This window comes from Mirounga leonina, unplaced genomic scaffold, assembly GCF_011800145.1.
Source record: "Mirounga leonina isolate KUSES-001 unplaced genomic scaffold, KU_Mleo_1.0 Mir_168, whole genome shotgun sequence".
Lineage (NCBI taxonomy): Eukaryota > Metazoa > Chordata > Mammalia > Carnivora > Phocidae > Mirounga > Mirounga leonina.
This window is the reverse complement of record NW_023270426.1, coordinates 31637966-31651854: the sequence shown is the minus strand read 5'-3', so window position 1 is coordinate 31651854 and position 13889 is coordinate 31637966. Positions and strand designations below refer to the sequence as shown.

Sequence of the window (13889 nt, the reverse complement as noted above, 5' to 3'; positions counted from 1 at the left end):
CTGATTTTAATATTTCTCTTGCATCTGTGTGTGCACTCTGCTGTATCCTTTGTTACTCGTAACTTGTTACTTCTTTATCTTTTTCCTTTTTTTTTAAAGATATTTATTTATTTATTTATTTATTTATTTAACAGAGAGAGAGAGAGAGCACACACAAGCAGGGGGAGTGGGAGAGGGAGAAGCAGGCTCTCCACTGAGCAGGGAGCCTGATGTAGGGCTCAGTCCCAGGACCCTCGGATCATCACCTGAGCCAAAGGCAGACGCTTAACTGACTGAGCCACCTATCTTTATTTTCTTTATTGTTGTTTATTAACTGTGAACAGATGCATTCGAGACTGATCATTTCTCTACTGTAATAGCTAAGGGCATGCAATTTGGAGCCATAACATCTTTAGTTTGAATACTGACTTTACCAGCTACTTACTCTGTAACCATGAACAAGTTTTGTAACCTTGCTGTACTAGTTTATTCATTTATAAAATGAAGAAAATGAATGCACCTACATTTAATGAGATTATACATACAAAGTGCTTATTGCATAGCCTAGCACCTAGCCTATTTAATAACTGGCTACTAACTATAACCAGCGTGGTTATTATTTTTCCTGTACATTTACCAGGTTCCTCCTCTGTCCCAGGTATTGTTCTGGGTATTGAGGATATAAAGGTGAAAAACACATAGTCCTTGCCCTCAAGGATCTCATAGTCTAGTGGTATGAACCAACTTAGACATAGAAAAATTAAAATACCAACATGATACAAAAACTCTTTTTTTTTTTTTTAAGATTTTATTTATTTATTTGAGAGAGAGAGAGAATGAGAGACAGAGAGCATGAGAGGGAGGATGGTCAGAGGGAGAAGCAGACTCCCTGCCAAGCAGGGAGCCCGATGCGGGACTCGATCCCGGGACTCCAGGATCATGACCTGAGCCGAAGGCAGTCGCTCAACCAACTGAGCCACCCAGGCACCCCGATACAAAAACTCTTAATGTTGGCTACTTTTTGGGTGTTGAGGGACAGTTTTTTTCCCCTTGGGAGCTTTCATTCATGAACATAGATTACTTTTATAATAGAAACTAGTGATAACTACAGTAAACTCTAGTAGATGTTGTAATTTCAGGTATGTGTACAGTGCTATAAGAACAGGAAAACAGAAGGGAAAACTGACTTATCAGGAAGCCTTTGCACCTTAGCCTTACCATCTTCATCAGACTTTCCCCCAAAGTCTACTAAGGTACACATCTTTGCAGAAAGCCTGACCAGAATGATGGGTGATCAGGTGCTATGTAAGCTAAAGACTGTCCATGAAATGGTAGCTGTCCCACTTTATGTATAGCTGTCTCTGACACAGCTGTTTTGGCCTCCCAAGATTTTGCATTTTATAAGACTACCTCTGTTTTTGAGTCACATTGAGTAGGTTGAAGGTAGAATGACTTTTAAACATCATAATGGGAGAATACTACCCTTTGATATGAAAGGTAGTTTCCTTGTTCATTTCTGTTCATTCTCTACAAAACCATGAGACAACCTTAGGAGTGACTGATGTCTAGCCTGAAATGGGCCCTAGGCTTCATAAACTAAAGAGGAAAGACTTGGGGCACCTGGGTGGCTCAGTTAAGTGGCTGCTTTTGGCTCAGGTCATCGTCAGGCTCCCTGCTGAGCAGGGAGCCTGCTTCTCCCTCTCCCACTCCCCGTTTGTGCTCTTTCTCTGTGTCAAATAAATAAAATCTTAAAAAAAAAAAATAAAAAAAAAAGAGGAAAGACTCTGAAAGCCCCCTGAAGCCTCCTTCCTCAACCCTAAACAATTAGAAGCTCTTTGAGAATGCTAGAACCAACCTGCATAATCCAAGTTCCTGTGGCTTCTTCATAGGCGTGTCCACCATCTAATTCAGGGTCTGGAATCCCTGGTTTGTTTTCAAGCTGATTGTCTATTTAGACCTAACCTTAGGATTTCTCATAGCTTGTTACTTGCTTTTTAAGTGAATTTATGAACATACAAGTTTATAACTTTCTATTCTTGCTCAGCCCATTTAAGGAGAAGAGTTGTCCAAAAAATCAGAAATGCTCCCTAATGCCAAATGTCCACTTTCCTTATTGTGTTATCAAACTAAAGTAAAATTGTATATAATTTTTTTCTTATCTGTTTTCTTAGCTTTCAAAGTAATTTGTGTTTAAAATGAAAAATGAATAGGCTTATTGCCATAATTTAGTTGTGCTGAATTGTTTGGCTGTAACTTTAGCGATGATGGAGACCAGATTTGTGAGCCGTGGGATCTGTTCTGTTTGGATCTGACAGCTGGCTGCATTAAATGTCTTGGAGCTTTTTCCTTCGCATGGGGGTAGGAGGTCAGGAGGGTGGGAACAGCAGTGGAAGAAAGCAACCCACTTTATTTAATGTGCTGCATTTGTTTACTGATTCCAATAATAACATTGTGCAGCTGTTGGAACAGTTGCCTTTTGATTTCCTTTTGTTTACTGTTTAGGTTTGTTAAGCTTGTCTGTGATACCTGCTTACTGTCTGCCCTTTAACTAGCTTTCCTTCTTTATTAAATATGTTTTAATACTGTACCAGTTTCTTTCAGCCAGGGCATGCTTTGATGGTTTAGCAAAGTCAATTTACTAAAAGAAAAATGTTTTTAATTCTGTAGGTCATACTTAAGGTGGCTTGTTTTTGCTTTCTTGTCCCTTAGCTTTATTATTTTTAATCAAATATTTTGTAATGTGGTAAATAAATTACCTTAGAAATTAGTCATAATTTTTTGTTAAGCCACCATTTATGTTAAAGAAAGAAAAGAAAGAAAGAAAGAAAGATAGATAGATAGATAGATAGATAGATAGATAGATAGATAGATAGATAGATAGATTGATTGATTTTTGGACTGATTGTGAAGTATGTGAATTTTGTTTTATCTACTTTTGTGAACAGATTGGATACCTAGAAGGCACGTACATAAAAACACACACAGCCAAAAGATAAATCTTGAATTTGTCAGTTTTCTTATTTAGTCTATTCAGGCAGATTTAACTGCAAATTTATTCAGTATTATGGGAATTTTGTTCTCTTTTTACAGGTGAGGGACTTGTCCATTGCTTATATGCTGGTGACATTAACTTACCTCTATATTGGAGTCCTGGTTTTTGCTTCATTTCCTTCACCACCATTAACCAAGGATTGCATAGAGCAGGTAAGGCAGTAGGTACCCTCTCTTGATGATTGTTAACACCTTCCTATCTGCAGAGCAGGTGGGGTGATACGGTAGCAAGTTATAATCCCAGACAGACCGGGGTTTGAATACCATCTCTACTGTTTACTCTGCATGTGAGATTTTAGGCATCTTCCCCATCCTTTCTAAACTTCGGTTTCCTATTCCATTAAATAGTATAATACATACACCATAGATTTTTAAAGAGACTCTCGAGAAAGCATACTGCATGCTAGCCCCTTGTGGTACTCAAAATAGATAATTCCTATTATTATGTGCATGGTATTTCTCTTTATTTGGAAAACTGTTATTGGTGCTATTCATGAATTTGTAAAACCTCTGCTGGGAATACATGCAACCTCCTTATTTTTCAAAGCCTGGATCTGGAAATGTCCTGGATAATCTGGTATCTTTGCTCATCAGTCCCCAATGATAGGTCTAACACTCATTTTTGTACACCGTGGCGGGCAGTAAAACAAAGAAAGGCTATTTGGCTGTTAAAAAGAGAGGGAGATGGAAAGAATAGAAGAAAAGATTTTATTTAAAAAGTTGCCATAAGTAATACTTTCTTTGATTTGACCCATCATAAAGTTAGGAACAGTGTAGTTTCTAGTTTAATGTGACTGACAAAAATAGCATTTTACAGATGAGTTTCTTTCTAGTCAGAAGAAATTCCTCTAATAAGAGGAAGGGCGCATGGGTGGCTCATTCGTTAAGCATCTGCCTTCGGCTCAGGTCATGATCCCAGAGTTCTGGGATCAAGCCCCACATTAGGCTCTCTGCTCGGCGGGAAGCCTACTTCTCCCTCTCCCACTCCCCCTGCTTGTGTTCCCTCTCTCGCTGTGTCTCTCTCTGTCAAATAAATGAATAAAATCTTTATTAAAAAAAAAAAGTGTAGTGGAATACACAGTACAATTTATTATGGATGAATTATAAGAGTTATTTCAGCATAATACTGTTAATAATATTGTCATCTTTATAAGAGAAATAAGTTTGAATTATTACTGTTATGATAGCTTGAAATGTTCTTCTCTTGATTTCCATGATTCTAGAAGTTCTTTGGCAGCCAAATGTTTGCTGAAAATTCCCCTAATGTGAACAATTCCTTATAAAGCCCACTGTCTTGGGAATAGGAATATCTATGGTATTTGTATTTGAAAGGAAACAAAAAAATTCTGAGTAATTAACTTTCCTTCTAGATGCCAAACTAAAATGGAGAAAATCATGAGAGGAAATAGAAATAAATCATTTTCTTTTTAATTATAGGCTATAAATAATAATGATACTAGGTGATATACATACTCTCACATTATTCTATAATCTTTACTTTGGAAGTACTATGATGTTTCAGGGAAGGAAAAGCAAGAGAATTGGTGAGGATCAAATAACATCGAATTAAATTAGCCATTTGAATGTATTAAAACAGATTTATGCTTGTACCTACCTTACAGAGCAGTGCTTCTGAGACTCTGTGAAGGGCAAGGTTTTCTTTGTTGTTTTAATGTCAAATCAATTACAGACTGATACTTTTGTAAAATAAAATAATGTGGCAATGTCAAATTTCTATAAAAGTTTCTAAACATTTCAATTTTTGTACTTAGTTTATTGAAAAATAATAGTTCACATATAGTTCGTGGGTGAGCACCGGTCCACAAACCAAAACTTGTGTGGCACCTATGTTCCAAATAAGCAAAAGATAGTCAGTTTTATAAATTTGTATGTACTGAGTTTATTTTTAACATTACTTCATTATCTTTCTTTGATTAGAATTTTTTAGACAACTTCCCTAGCAGTGACATCCTGTCCTTCATTGCAAGGATATTCCTGCTGTTCCAGATGATGACTGTATACCCACTTCTAGGCTATTTGGCTCGTGTTCAACTATTGGGCCATGTCTTCGGTGACATTTATCCTAGGTAAGGGCTCTTCTCTTGACCAGCAAGATGTGCCAAGCAACAAATGACTGTGCAAACAGGTCAGTTTAAAATGTGACTGATCCTTTTGCTATAAAAATTTGCCTAATCAAAATGTTTACTAAGGGTAGATCACAGTTGTTCTTTTCCCTGAAGAGCTATAAAAATAGAAGCTGCTTCCATGTCCAGAATGATTTAAAGTTACTTCCTTCTAGGGGCGCCTGGGTGGCTCAGTCATTAAGCGTCTGCCTTTGGCTCAGGTCATGATCCCAGGGTCCTGGGATCGAGCCCCGCATCGGGCTTCCTGCTCCACGGGAAGCCTGCTTCTCCCTCTCCCACTCCCCTTGCTTGTGTTCCCTCTCTCACTGTGTCTCTCTCTGTCAAATAAATAAAATCTTAAAAAAAAAAAAAAAAAGAAAGTTCCTTCTAGTATAGTTATGTTAGCTCTGATACCAACTATATTTATCTCACGATTTATTTGCCATTAATCTACACATTGCCAAGAAGTTAATAGTATATAGTACCTGTATTAGCAATGTATGGCTAATGAGAAGCAATGCTTTTATTTTAATTATTGGTTATTGATATGTACTTGTATATTTATTAACATTCATGCATTTTTACATAAACCATACTTGCTTAGAATTGAAAGTGAGATATACAACAAGCTAAAATTCCTATTTGCTTCTGTAACTACTGCTGTAATTTTTAATCTCTTACTGGTGATAGAGCAGTTTTGAATCCTTTTGAAAACCTATTCAAAGCTACTTACCCTCATCCAAGAGAAATTTCCATATACTGCTTCAGAGTTTCCCTGGAACTTCATTTTGAATCCCTGGTTAACTTCTACTCTAAAATTAAGTTTTAATAGAGATTCATCCTAGTAAAAAATACCCAGTCCTAACCTATTTTACTTGAAATAAATGGTCTTAAATGAAGAAAACTTTCAGATAAAAACTTTTAAAGTACATTTACAGTAACCAATTAAACAAGAAGGTCTTCATCAGTTCTTCTTTGAAGTGAACTGATGCAATCTGTTCCCTCATTAAGTAAATAATTAGTAAAAATATGTTGGTTTAAAAACAAAAAACTTGGGCGCCTGGGTGGCTCAGTTGGTTAAGCGACTGCCTTCGGCTCAGGTCATGATCCTGGAGTCCCGGTATCGAGTCCCGCATCGGGCTCCCTGCTTGGCGGGGAGTCTGCTTCTCCCTCTGACCCTCCTCCCTCTCATACTCTGTCTCTCATTCTCTCTCTCTCAAATAAATAAATAAAATCTTTTAAAAAAAAAAAAAGATTTAAATAAAAAAAATAAAAACAAAAAACTTATAAAAGCAAAAGTCAAGAGGTACCACTTTTTTAGCATTGACAGTATCAACAGCTACAGTTATAACATTGCTCATCTGGAAGATTGGATTTCAGTACATATAAGATTCCTGTTGTGTTTATGCCCTGTGTTGTATTTACAGTCCCAAAATAAAATAATACAATGAAGTCATAGAAGAAAAAAACTCTAGGTAAATGCATTATTCCTGTTTTCTGCCATTATTTTGCATAATGGTGGCTGTTACAATGCTTCTTCCTCTTGGAAATAATCTGGAAGTTCCCTTTCGTGTTCACATTACATTTCTTTCTCTACCACCAACAACACACTATCATTTATCCTACAGTTACAAGTACTCCACAGACTGCATATTTCAGAGCATACTTTTTTGGGCTCAGCACCTCCTTTACACTCTTAAAGTTTATTGAGAACCCCCATGCACTTTAACTTACATGGGTTATATCTATTAATATTTAACATATGAAAAATTAAAACAGAATTTTTAAATATGAATTAATTTATTTAAAAAGCAATAATAAAACCATTACTTGTTGGGGTGCCTGGGTGGCTCAGTCGGTTAAGCGTCTACCTTCGGCTCAGGTCATGATCCCAGAGTTCTGGGATCGAGCCCCACATCGGGCTCCCTGCTCAGCGGGAAGCCTGCTTCTCCCTCTCCCACTCCCCCTTCTTGTGTCCCCTCTCTCGCTGTGTCTCTCTGTCAAATAAATAAATAAAATCTTTAAAAAAAAAAACCATTACTTGTTTAAAAATAACATACTTAGGAAAAATAATTGTTTCCCAAAAAAACTTTTGTTTTACATTTTCAAAACTTTTTTTTTTTTTAAGATTTTATTTATTTATTTGAGACAGAATGAGAGAGAGCACCTGAGAGGGGGGAGGGTCAGAGGGAGAAGCAGACTTCCTGCCGAGCAGGGAGCCCGATGCGGGACTCGATCCAGGGACTCCAGGATCATGATCTGAGCCGAAGGCAGTCGCTTAACCAACTGAGCCACCCAGGCGCCCCTCAAAACTTTTTTTTTAAGTTGTATTTATTTAAGTAATTCCTGTACCCCGTGTGGGGCTCGAACTCACATCCCTGAGATCAAGAGTTGTGTGCTCTTCCAACTAAGCCAGCCAAGCGCCCCACATTTTCAAAACTCTTTAATACCTGCTTTGCTAGGAGATAATTGGATTCCCTTATCTTCTGCATTCAGTCTGTTGCAATATGTTGTTTTCATTTAAATATATGAAGAAAATCTACTCTCACATAGACACGTTGGAAAAAGGAGTACTTTTAATAGCATTTTCAGATTATTGTGGATATTCTTCTTTGATACTATGCCAAATCTTAACAAGTAGTAGTTTTTTATAAGTTAATTGAATCAGAAACTCACTGATATTAAAACCCATTGGTCTATAGTACACTTTGGATCCTTTAACCTATGCATGTTTTTGTACCATGTTTAATCATTTGGAAAATATCATTTCACTGAGTTCTGCAGATCTTCCACACTTCATTATATAATATCAAAACCCACATTCGTAACACTGCCACCAGTTTCATCATAAAAGTCCTTAAATACTGGAAAACTGTCAAGCTCAGGGTGGCAAATACAAGCTGTCCAAAATTCTAATTTTTCCTTGAAAACTGAAATTTTATCACATACCACTAGTTGTTTTCCTTGAAATGACAAGCTCATAATCATTCATTTAAAAAAAAAATGTCTGTCAAATACCCAAGTCTGAAGAACCACAGTTTGTCTGCCTTTCAAGTAAAAATAGCATTCCTTGGAAAAAAGGGCTAGATTGCTCTCCAGCTCAGTTGCACAAGTACTTTTCTTCAAGACAACAATTTTACTTCACTGTGTAGCAGATACGCTGTATTATGTACTTTCTAATTGATCACACAGAATAGTAAAACAGATGTGTGTTCAAAGCATGAGATTTAATAAAACTAATAATTTTTACTTTTTTATGAAGGTCTCTTTTTTGGCAGTGTTTGGCAGTAAGGCACACAGTATAAAATACATGTAGGTGCAGCTGCCTCTTCCCATGCTAAGGGGCCAGCAGTTTTACCCACAGTTGCTTTTGCAAAGCAAGTAATGTCTCTTATGATTTTAATATGAAATCTGTTTTAATATGTCTCTTATGATTTTAATGTGAAATTAATATTTATCTCAGTGACTTCCTGAAAGGGTATTGGGAACTTCCCTGTGTTGTATTTATAGTCCCAAAATAAAATAATACAATGAGTACAAAATACACTATGAGAACCACTTCTTTGGAAAATACACAAAGTTGTTTCCTTTTACAATACAGAAATAACAGAGGCCCAGTCATTGTCTCAAAGCTCTGGAGCAATTTTAAAGTTGGAGTTTCTGGATAAGTAGCAAGATCTGGAAGCCTGAATATCTTTGTAATTCATCAGGATGTATGACTAACTACTTATTTGTGTAAATAATTCTCCTCGTTTTTATTCTCTCTGTAATCTTTATCTGGGATTAATTACCCCCTAATAACTTAGGCTCACAAGGTTGCTTTGATGTGTAAATTTCTTTTAAGAATCATCTTTCTGGGAAATGGAGTTATTTCTTGAGCATCACATTTTATCTACATTATTTTCCTATTCATGATGAACACGGAATATCTTTAAGTGGCTGAATCTGAAAAATGAAAACCTGCCCATTTTGTCTTTCCCTTAATATAATTTATTTTCCTAATTATAAAAATAAAATAAATACAAAAAAATATTGTAAGATATAAAAAGTTTGTTAAATACAGAGAAGTGGAAAAATTACTCCAAATTCCAAATCATATCACAATCACTACTACCTTTTCGGTGTTCCTTCTGATATTTTTTCCAATGTTTTCAGATTTTCTTGTGTAGTAAAAAATCTATCTAGCTTTCTTCCAAGTTGCCTAGATGAATTTACCATCTAGGTAGCAATGATAAGTTATTTTGAGTAATTTTTAATATATTCCATCAAGGAAGTTGTTACCTTGCTGTATATGTAGGATACTTGTTTTTGCCACAAATATCTTTATGTTAATAGCTTTTTTCTTATTTTTGTTTATTGTCTTAAGATAGTCCAAATGGAATTATAAAATAAAAAGTGTGAACTCTGATACATACCACCAGTTTGTTCTACAAATCTTTAACCTACTCATATATTTGCACAAAAGGTCCGGGGTCACTGTGCCATCACCAGCATTGAATACTATTGCTGCCTTCTATTTCCGCTGTGATTTTATTGTCAAGTTTAAGACATTCTCATTTTAAAGATGTTAATAATGAATTTTATTCTCATATTAATGGTTATAATTTGCCTGTTTTTACTTTTTCCTCCAAATTCTCTCCTCAACTTCTAGCATTTTCCATGTGCTGATTCTTAATCTAATTATTGTGGGAGCTGGAGTGATCATGGCCTGTTTCTACCCAAACATAGGAGGAATCATAAGGTACAGCCTATAAGGGAACTGTGCCCCTTCATGTATTATTCTTTATTTTTATGCTTTTCCTGTTGATATTGCCGTTGTTAATTTAATTGTACGAAATTCTTGTGAGTATTTAAAACTGGTAACATTCAAATATAGTTCCCTGGTGTCACTTAAGGTGCTCGTTTTCTTCCATCACACTGCTTCTTCCTGATTCTAGAAGCCCCATTATCCCTTAAACATCTTTCCCTTTTTCCCTTTCTCTTTTTCTTTTTCTCATCATTTTCCTTTGTACCTTCTTCTCTTTACCCAAATAAAAAAAAATTTAATATATAGTGTATAACTTCTTGAGTACCTGGAGGTCTGTCATTTGTTAAGGCTGTGTTGTAACTTTTTTTTTTTTTTTGAGGATACTTGAAATATGTCTTATAATAAAGACAACCACTATGCTGTTTTTACTTTTATTTGCATTTATTTTATGCAGAATTTACTCCTGGGCCATAAGTTTTTGTTTCTTCAGTTTCTTCTGGGATATCTTTTTCTTCTGGTTTAGGAACAATCTGCTCTTTTTCAGTAAGGATCATCTCAATGTGGCTGTACTCTTAACTTTTTTAACCCATTTCTACTCAAGAACATAATTTTGCTCTGAGTTGCAGTCGGAAAGTAAGAGTTTAGATAGGAGTTTAGGTTCCAGATGGGTCTTTACTTAATATACTTTCTCTAAAAATATTGTGGTAGGTTGAGTAGATGGGGAATAAAATTGTGAACTCAGATTCTCATGGAAGACGGGTTTACAGTGATCTGATTTCTCTTCCTCAACCTCTAGAAAGCAGGGCTTGAGTCACTTTTTTGAAGACCCTTACCTAAAAAAAGTAGCAAGAAATAAAAGTAGAGAGTATTAGCCTGATGCTTATTGAATATAATGGACTTTAAGTTTCTCTTAAGCTGAGGATAGGGTAAGGGAGAAGAAAGTTTGGGTTCCTCTGTCAGTCTTGTGTTGAGTTATTTTTGTTATTATCTTTGATAATTATGCTGAACACCACAGAGGTACTCATCTGTTCTCATTCTTAAGCAGATGCTAGCAGTCCTTCAGAAACTCAGAATGCATAATTAGTTTATAAAAGATCAAAGATAGGAAGCCTATCTCCAGATGTTTCTGAGGAAGCAGCCACAAACATGGAGACACAGAAGAACTATGGAGATTGGAGAGATGAATAAAAAACTCTGTCAAGCAGATGCTATAAAGATGAACAGGAAATAATATTTTATATTAACTTAGGAAGTAAAATGTTTTCAACTCAAATGCTTTATGTCAACAACAGTTGAATCAAAAATAACTTCATTGCAATATCAGACTGAAGAGGGTTTAAATGGGAGTATAGTTGCAAGGAATAATTAATCCAAAAAGTTTTTATTTTGCAGGTATTCAGGAGCAGCATGCGGCCTGGCCTTTGTATTCATATATCCGTCTCTTATCTATATAATTTCCCTCCGCCAAGAAGACCGTCTGACATGGCCAAAGTTAATCTTTCACATTTTTATCATCATTTTGGGCTTGGCTAACCTGATTGTTCAATTTTTTATGTGAAATACTCAATGTCTTCTCAGAATCTTTCATGGCATTTTAAACTTTGACAACAGTTCCACATAAATTGACTTATAAATGCTGCTGTTGCTATAATTCTAAATGTTTTCCTAAGATAATTTGAAAAAAAGGGGTGGGGGGAATAGTGGTCCATGAATAAGTAATTTTGATTAGAGTGGAGAAAGGGGCAAGAAGAATGATCTTTGTCTCACTTCATATGCACCACCCCTTCATTCTCATTGTCTTTTCTGAGTAGAAGTATATGCCCTTAGGAAAAATCATGTTGGTTTTTTATTTTTACAGATATAAGGTGGGTGGGTTTATTTTGACTACAGTGAAGATTCTCTGTATTTTTACAGATATAAGGTGGGTGGGTTTATTTTAACTACAGTGAAGATTCTCAGGGTATCACAGCAACTATTGCCAGATGCTATTTCTGTTTTATGTTTCAGTGTATTCACTTTCATTTTATTACTTGCTAGGCCATTTCTGCAGTTTACCCAAACATGTACTGTTTGGGACAGTAAACCAAATACCTCATTTGTAAAAAGAAATCTCCATGGCATCAGTGTTAAATGAGTGAACTCTTAACTGCATCCTTAATCTCTATTTAAAAGAGAGAAAGAAAGAATGTCAGTACAGGCTCTTTGGTCATGAACCAGTATGATTATCCCCATAGACCCAAGAGGGCTCTTTTGCTTTTTGAATCCCTGAGCATTGCATAGGATATCATGACAGGACCAACGGGGAAGCATGTAGGAATCATGGCAGAGAATGTTGGGTACGTGAGTCCCTACAGGGAAGAAAGGAAATGGAGAAGGGGCCAGAAGAGTGAGGCCTCCTTCATAGCATATTGTGAGGTGTTGGAAGTGTCTCTTTACCACAGGAAAGGACTAATCCTTTTTGAGGTAAGACTTCCAAGAAGGGGACCACCCCCCCATTGCCTTACTTCTTAACTGGCATGGTTAGAGGTTAAATCCCCATAAGAAAATCTCCTTAGATCTGAGAAAAGGATTAGGGAATCTGAATTCTTGAAATTAACTCTCTTCTTTTTCACTGAAACTAAAGTCTAAACCAGAATTCAAATCCATATCTTCCATGAAACAGCCTTCATGTTCAGCTTGAAAAGTTAGATTTCTCTAACTTTAGGCTAACGTTAAAAAGTGTATTTTGTTAGTACACATCCCACATCACAGGATAATGTGTAGATTTATGTTACTTACTTCTTTTGAGAAAGACAGACAAAATGGTTTTTGAAAGACAGGTGAAATGGTCTTTTTTAAGCCTAGTAAAGAACCCAAGATTTGAGACCAGCCATAATTTCTTTCAGGAAAGCTTTCTGTCCATTCCATAGATAGGTATATGGAAAAATTGTGGTATTTCTTAAAATAGGTATTTCTTAAAAGCTCTCTTTGTAAAAGTCATGAAAATTTGAAGGCATACACAAAAGTAGAGAAAATAATAGGATAACCCTCCCACATCCCCATCCCCTATACTTAGTAATTATAAAACTTATGCTGTATTTGCTTCATCTATCCTTTTTTTCCTTTTCCACTGTAATATTTTGAAGCCAATCTCAGACATTATGTTACTTCATCTTCACGGTAATTGGAGCCATTCTCAAAAGTTTTTGTTAGCAGAAACTGCTGGTAGAAGTCAGGTTGATTAGAAGATTCTACATTAAGTATCTGTATCCCAATGTTAACCTCTTAGAATAGAGTATACATATGGAGGAAATGTCTCTGTGCTTGGGATCTCCTGCATCTTTGTGACCTCAGTCTCGTTCAATTAGAGACATAGGAATCAAAAGCTACATAGCTCCTTGAGACCCACGTTTAATCCCTGTTTATCCCTAGTCACCTCCCTTATCTTTGAAAACTTCAGAGACAGAATTTTCATTGCCTCTTTTCAGTAATGTACTTGAATGTTTTAACACATGGAAAAATGACTTGGTATATTTTTGTCCATGTAATGATCAAAGTGAATATGACAATGCATTACTTACTAAATTAAAAAGCAATGTGGATATTTGGTTTTCGTTTTCTTTAAAAGACTTGATAATTTAGAACTTCCAAAATCCTACATTAGGCTTATGCTGAATAATTTTGCCTTCTTAAGTTTCTACTCATGAAACTGATACCTTTGGCTTGTTATTTAGCTTGGCCAGATGCTCTTCATTTGAGTATGTATGTCCTGGCTCACACATTGGAATGATGAGATATAAATTCATTTGGATTACATTATAATTAATTGTAGACTTTCTCTACTCTCTTTTTTTAATTTTCTAATTAAATTTATTTTACTTTTTGCTCTGATGTGGTTAACCTCAGTTTCTTTGAATTTAGCTTATTTAACATACAACTGAGGACATTATAAAATTTTAAATGGCTTGTTTAGAGAAGCATTCCCTAGAAAGGTTCTGGATGAAAATATG

The 13889-nt window shown here is 35.7% G+C and overlaps 1 protein-coding gene across 2 annotated transcripts in view; it reads left to right on the top strand.

The window, feature by feature from the left end:
- SLC38A9 (solute carrier family 38 member 9) overlaps positions 1-13483 on the top strand; it is a 91019-nt gene extending 77536 nt beyond the window's left edge. For both annotated transcript variants that reach the window (XM_035014439.1, XM_035014440.1), the window contains 4 exons: positions 3070-3183; positions 4969-5117; positions 9805-9894; positions 11293-13483. In XM_035014439.1, the coding sequence (XP_034870330.1) occupies positions 3070-3183; positions 4969-5117; positions 9805-9894; positions 11293-11458 (519 nt within the window). In that variant the 3' untranslated portion in view covers positions 11459-13483. The remainder of the gene's footprint in view (positions 1-3069; positions 3184-4968; positions 5118-9804; positions 9895-11292) is intronic.
- Positions 13484-13889: the final 406 nt, after the last annotated feature.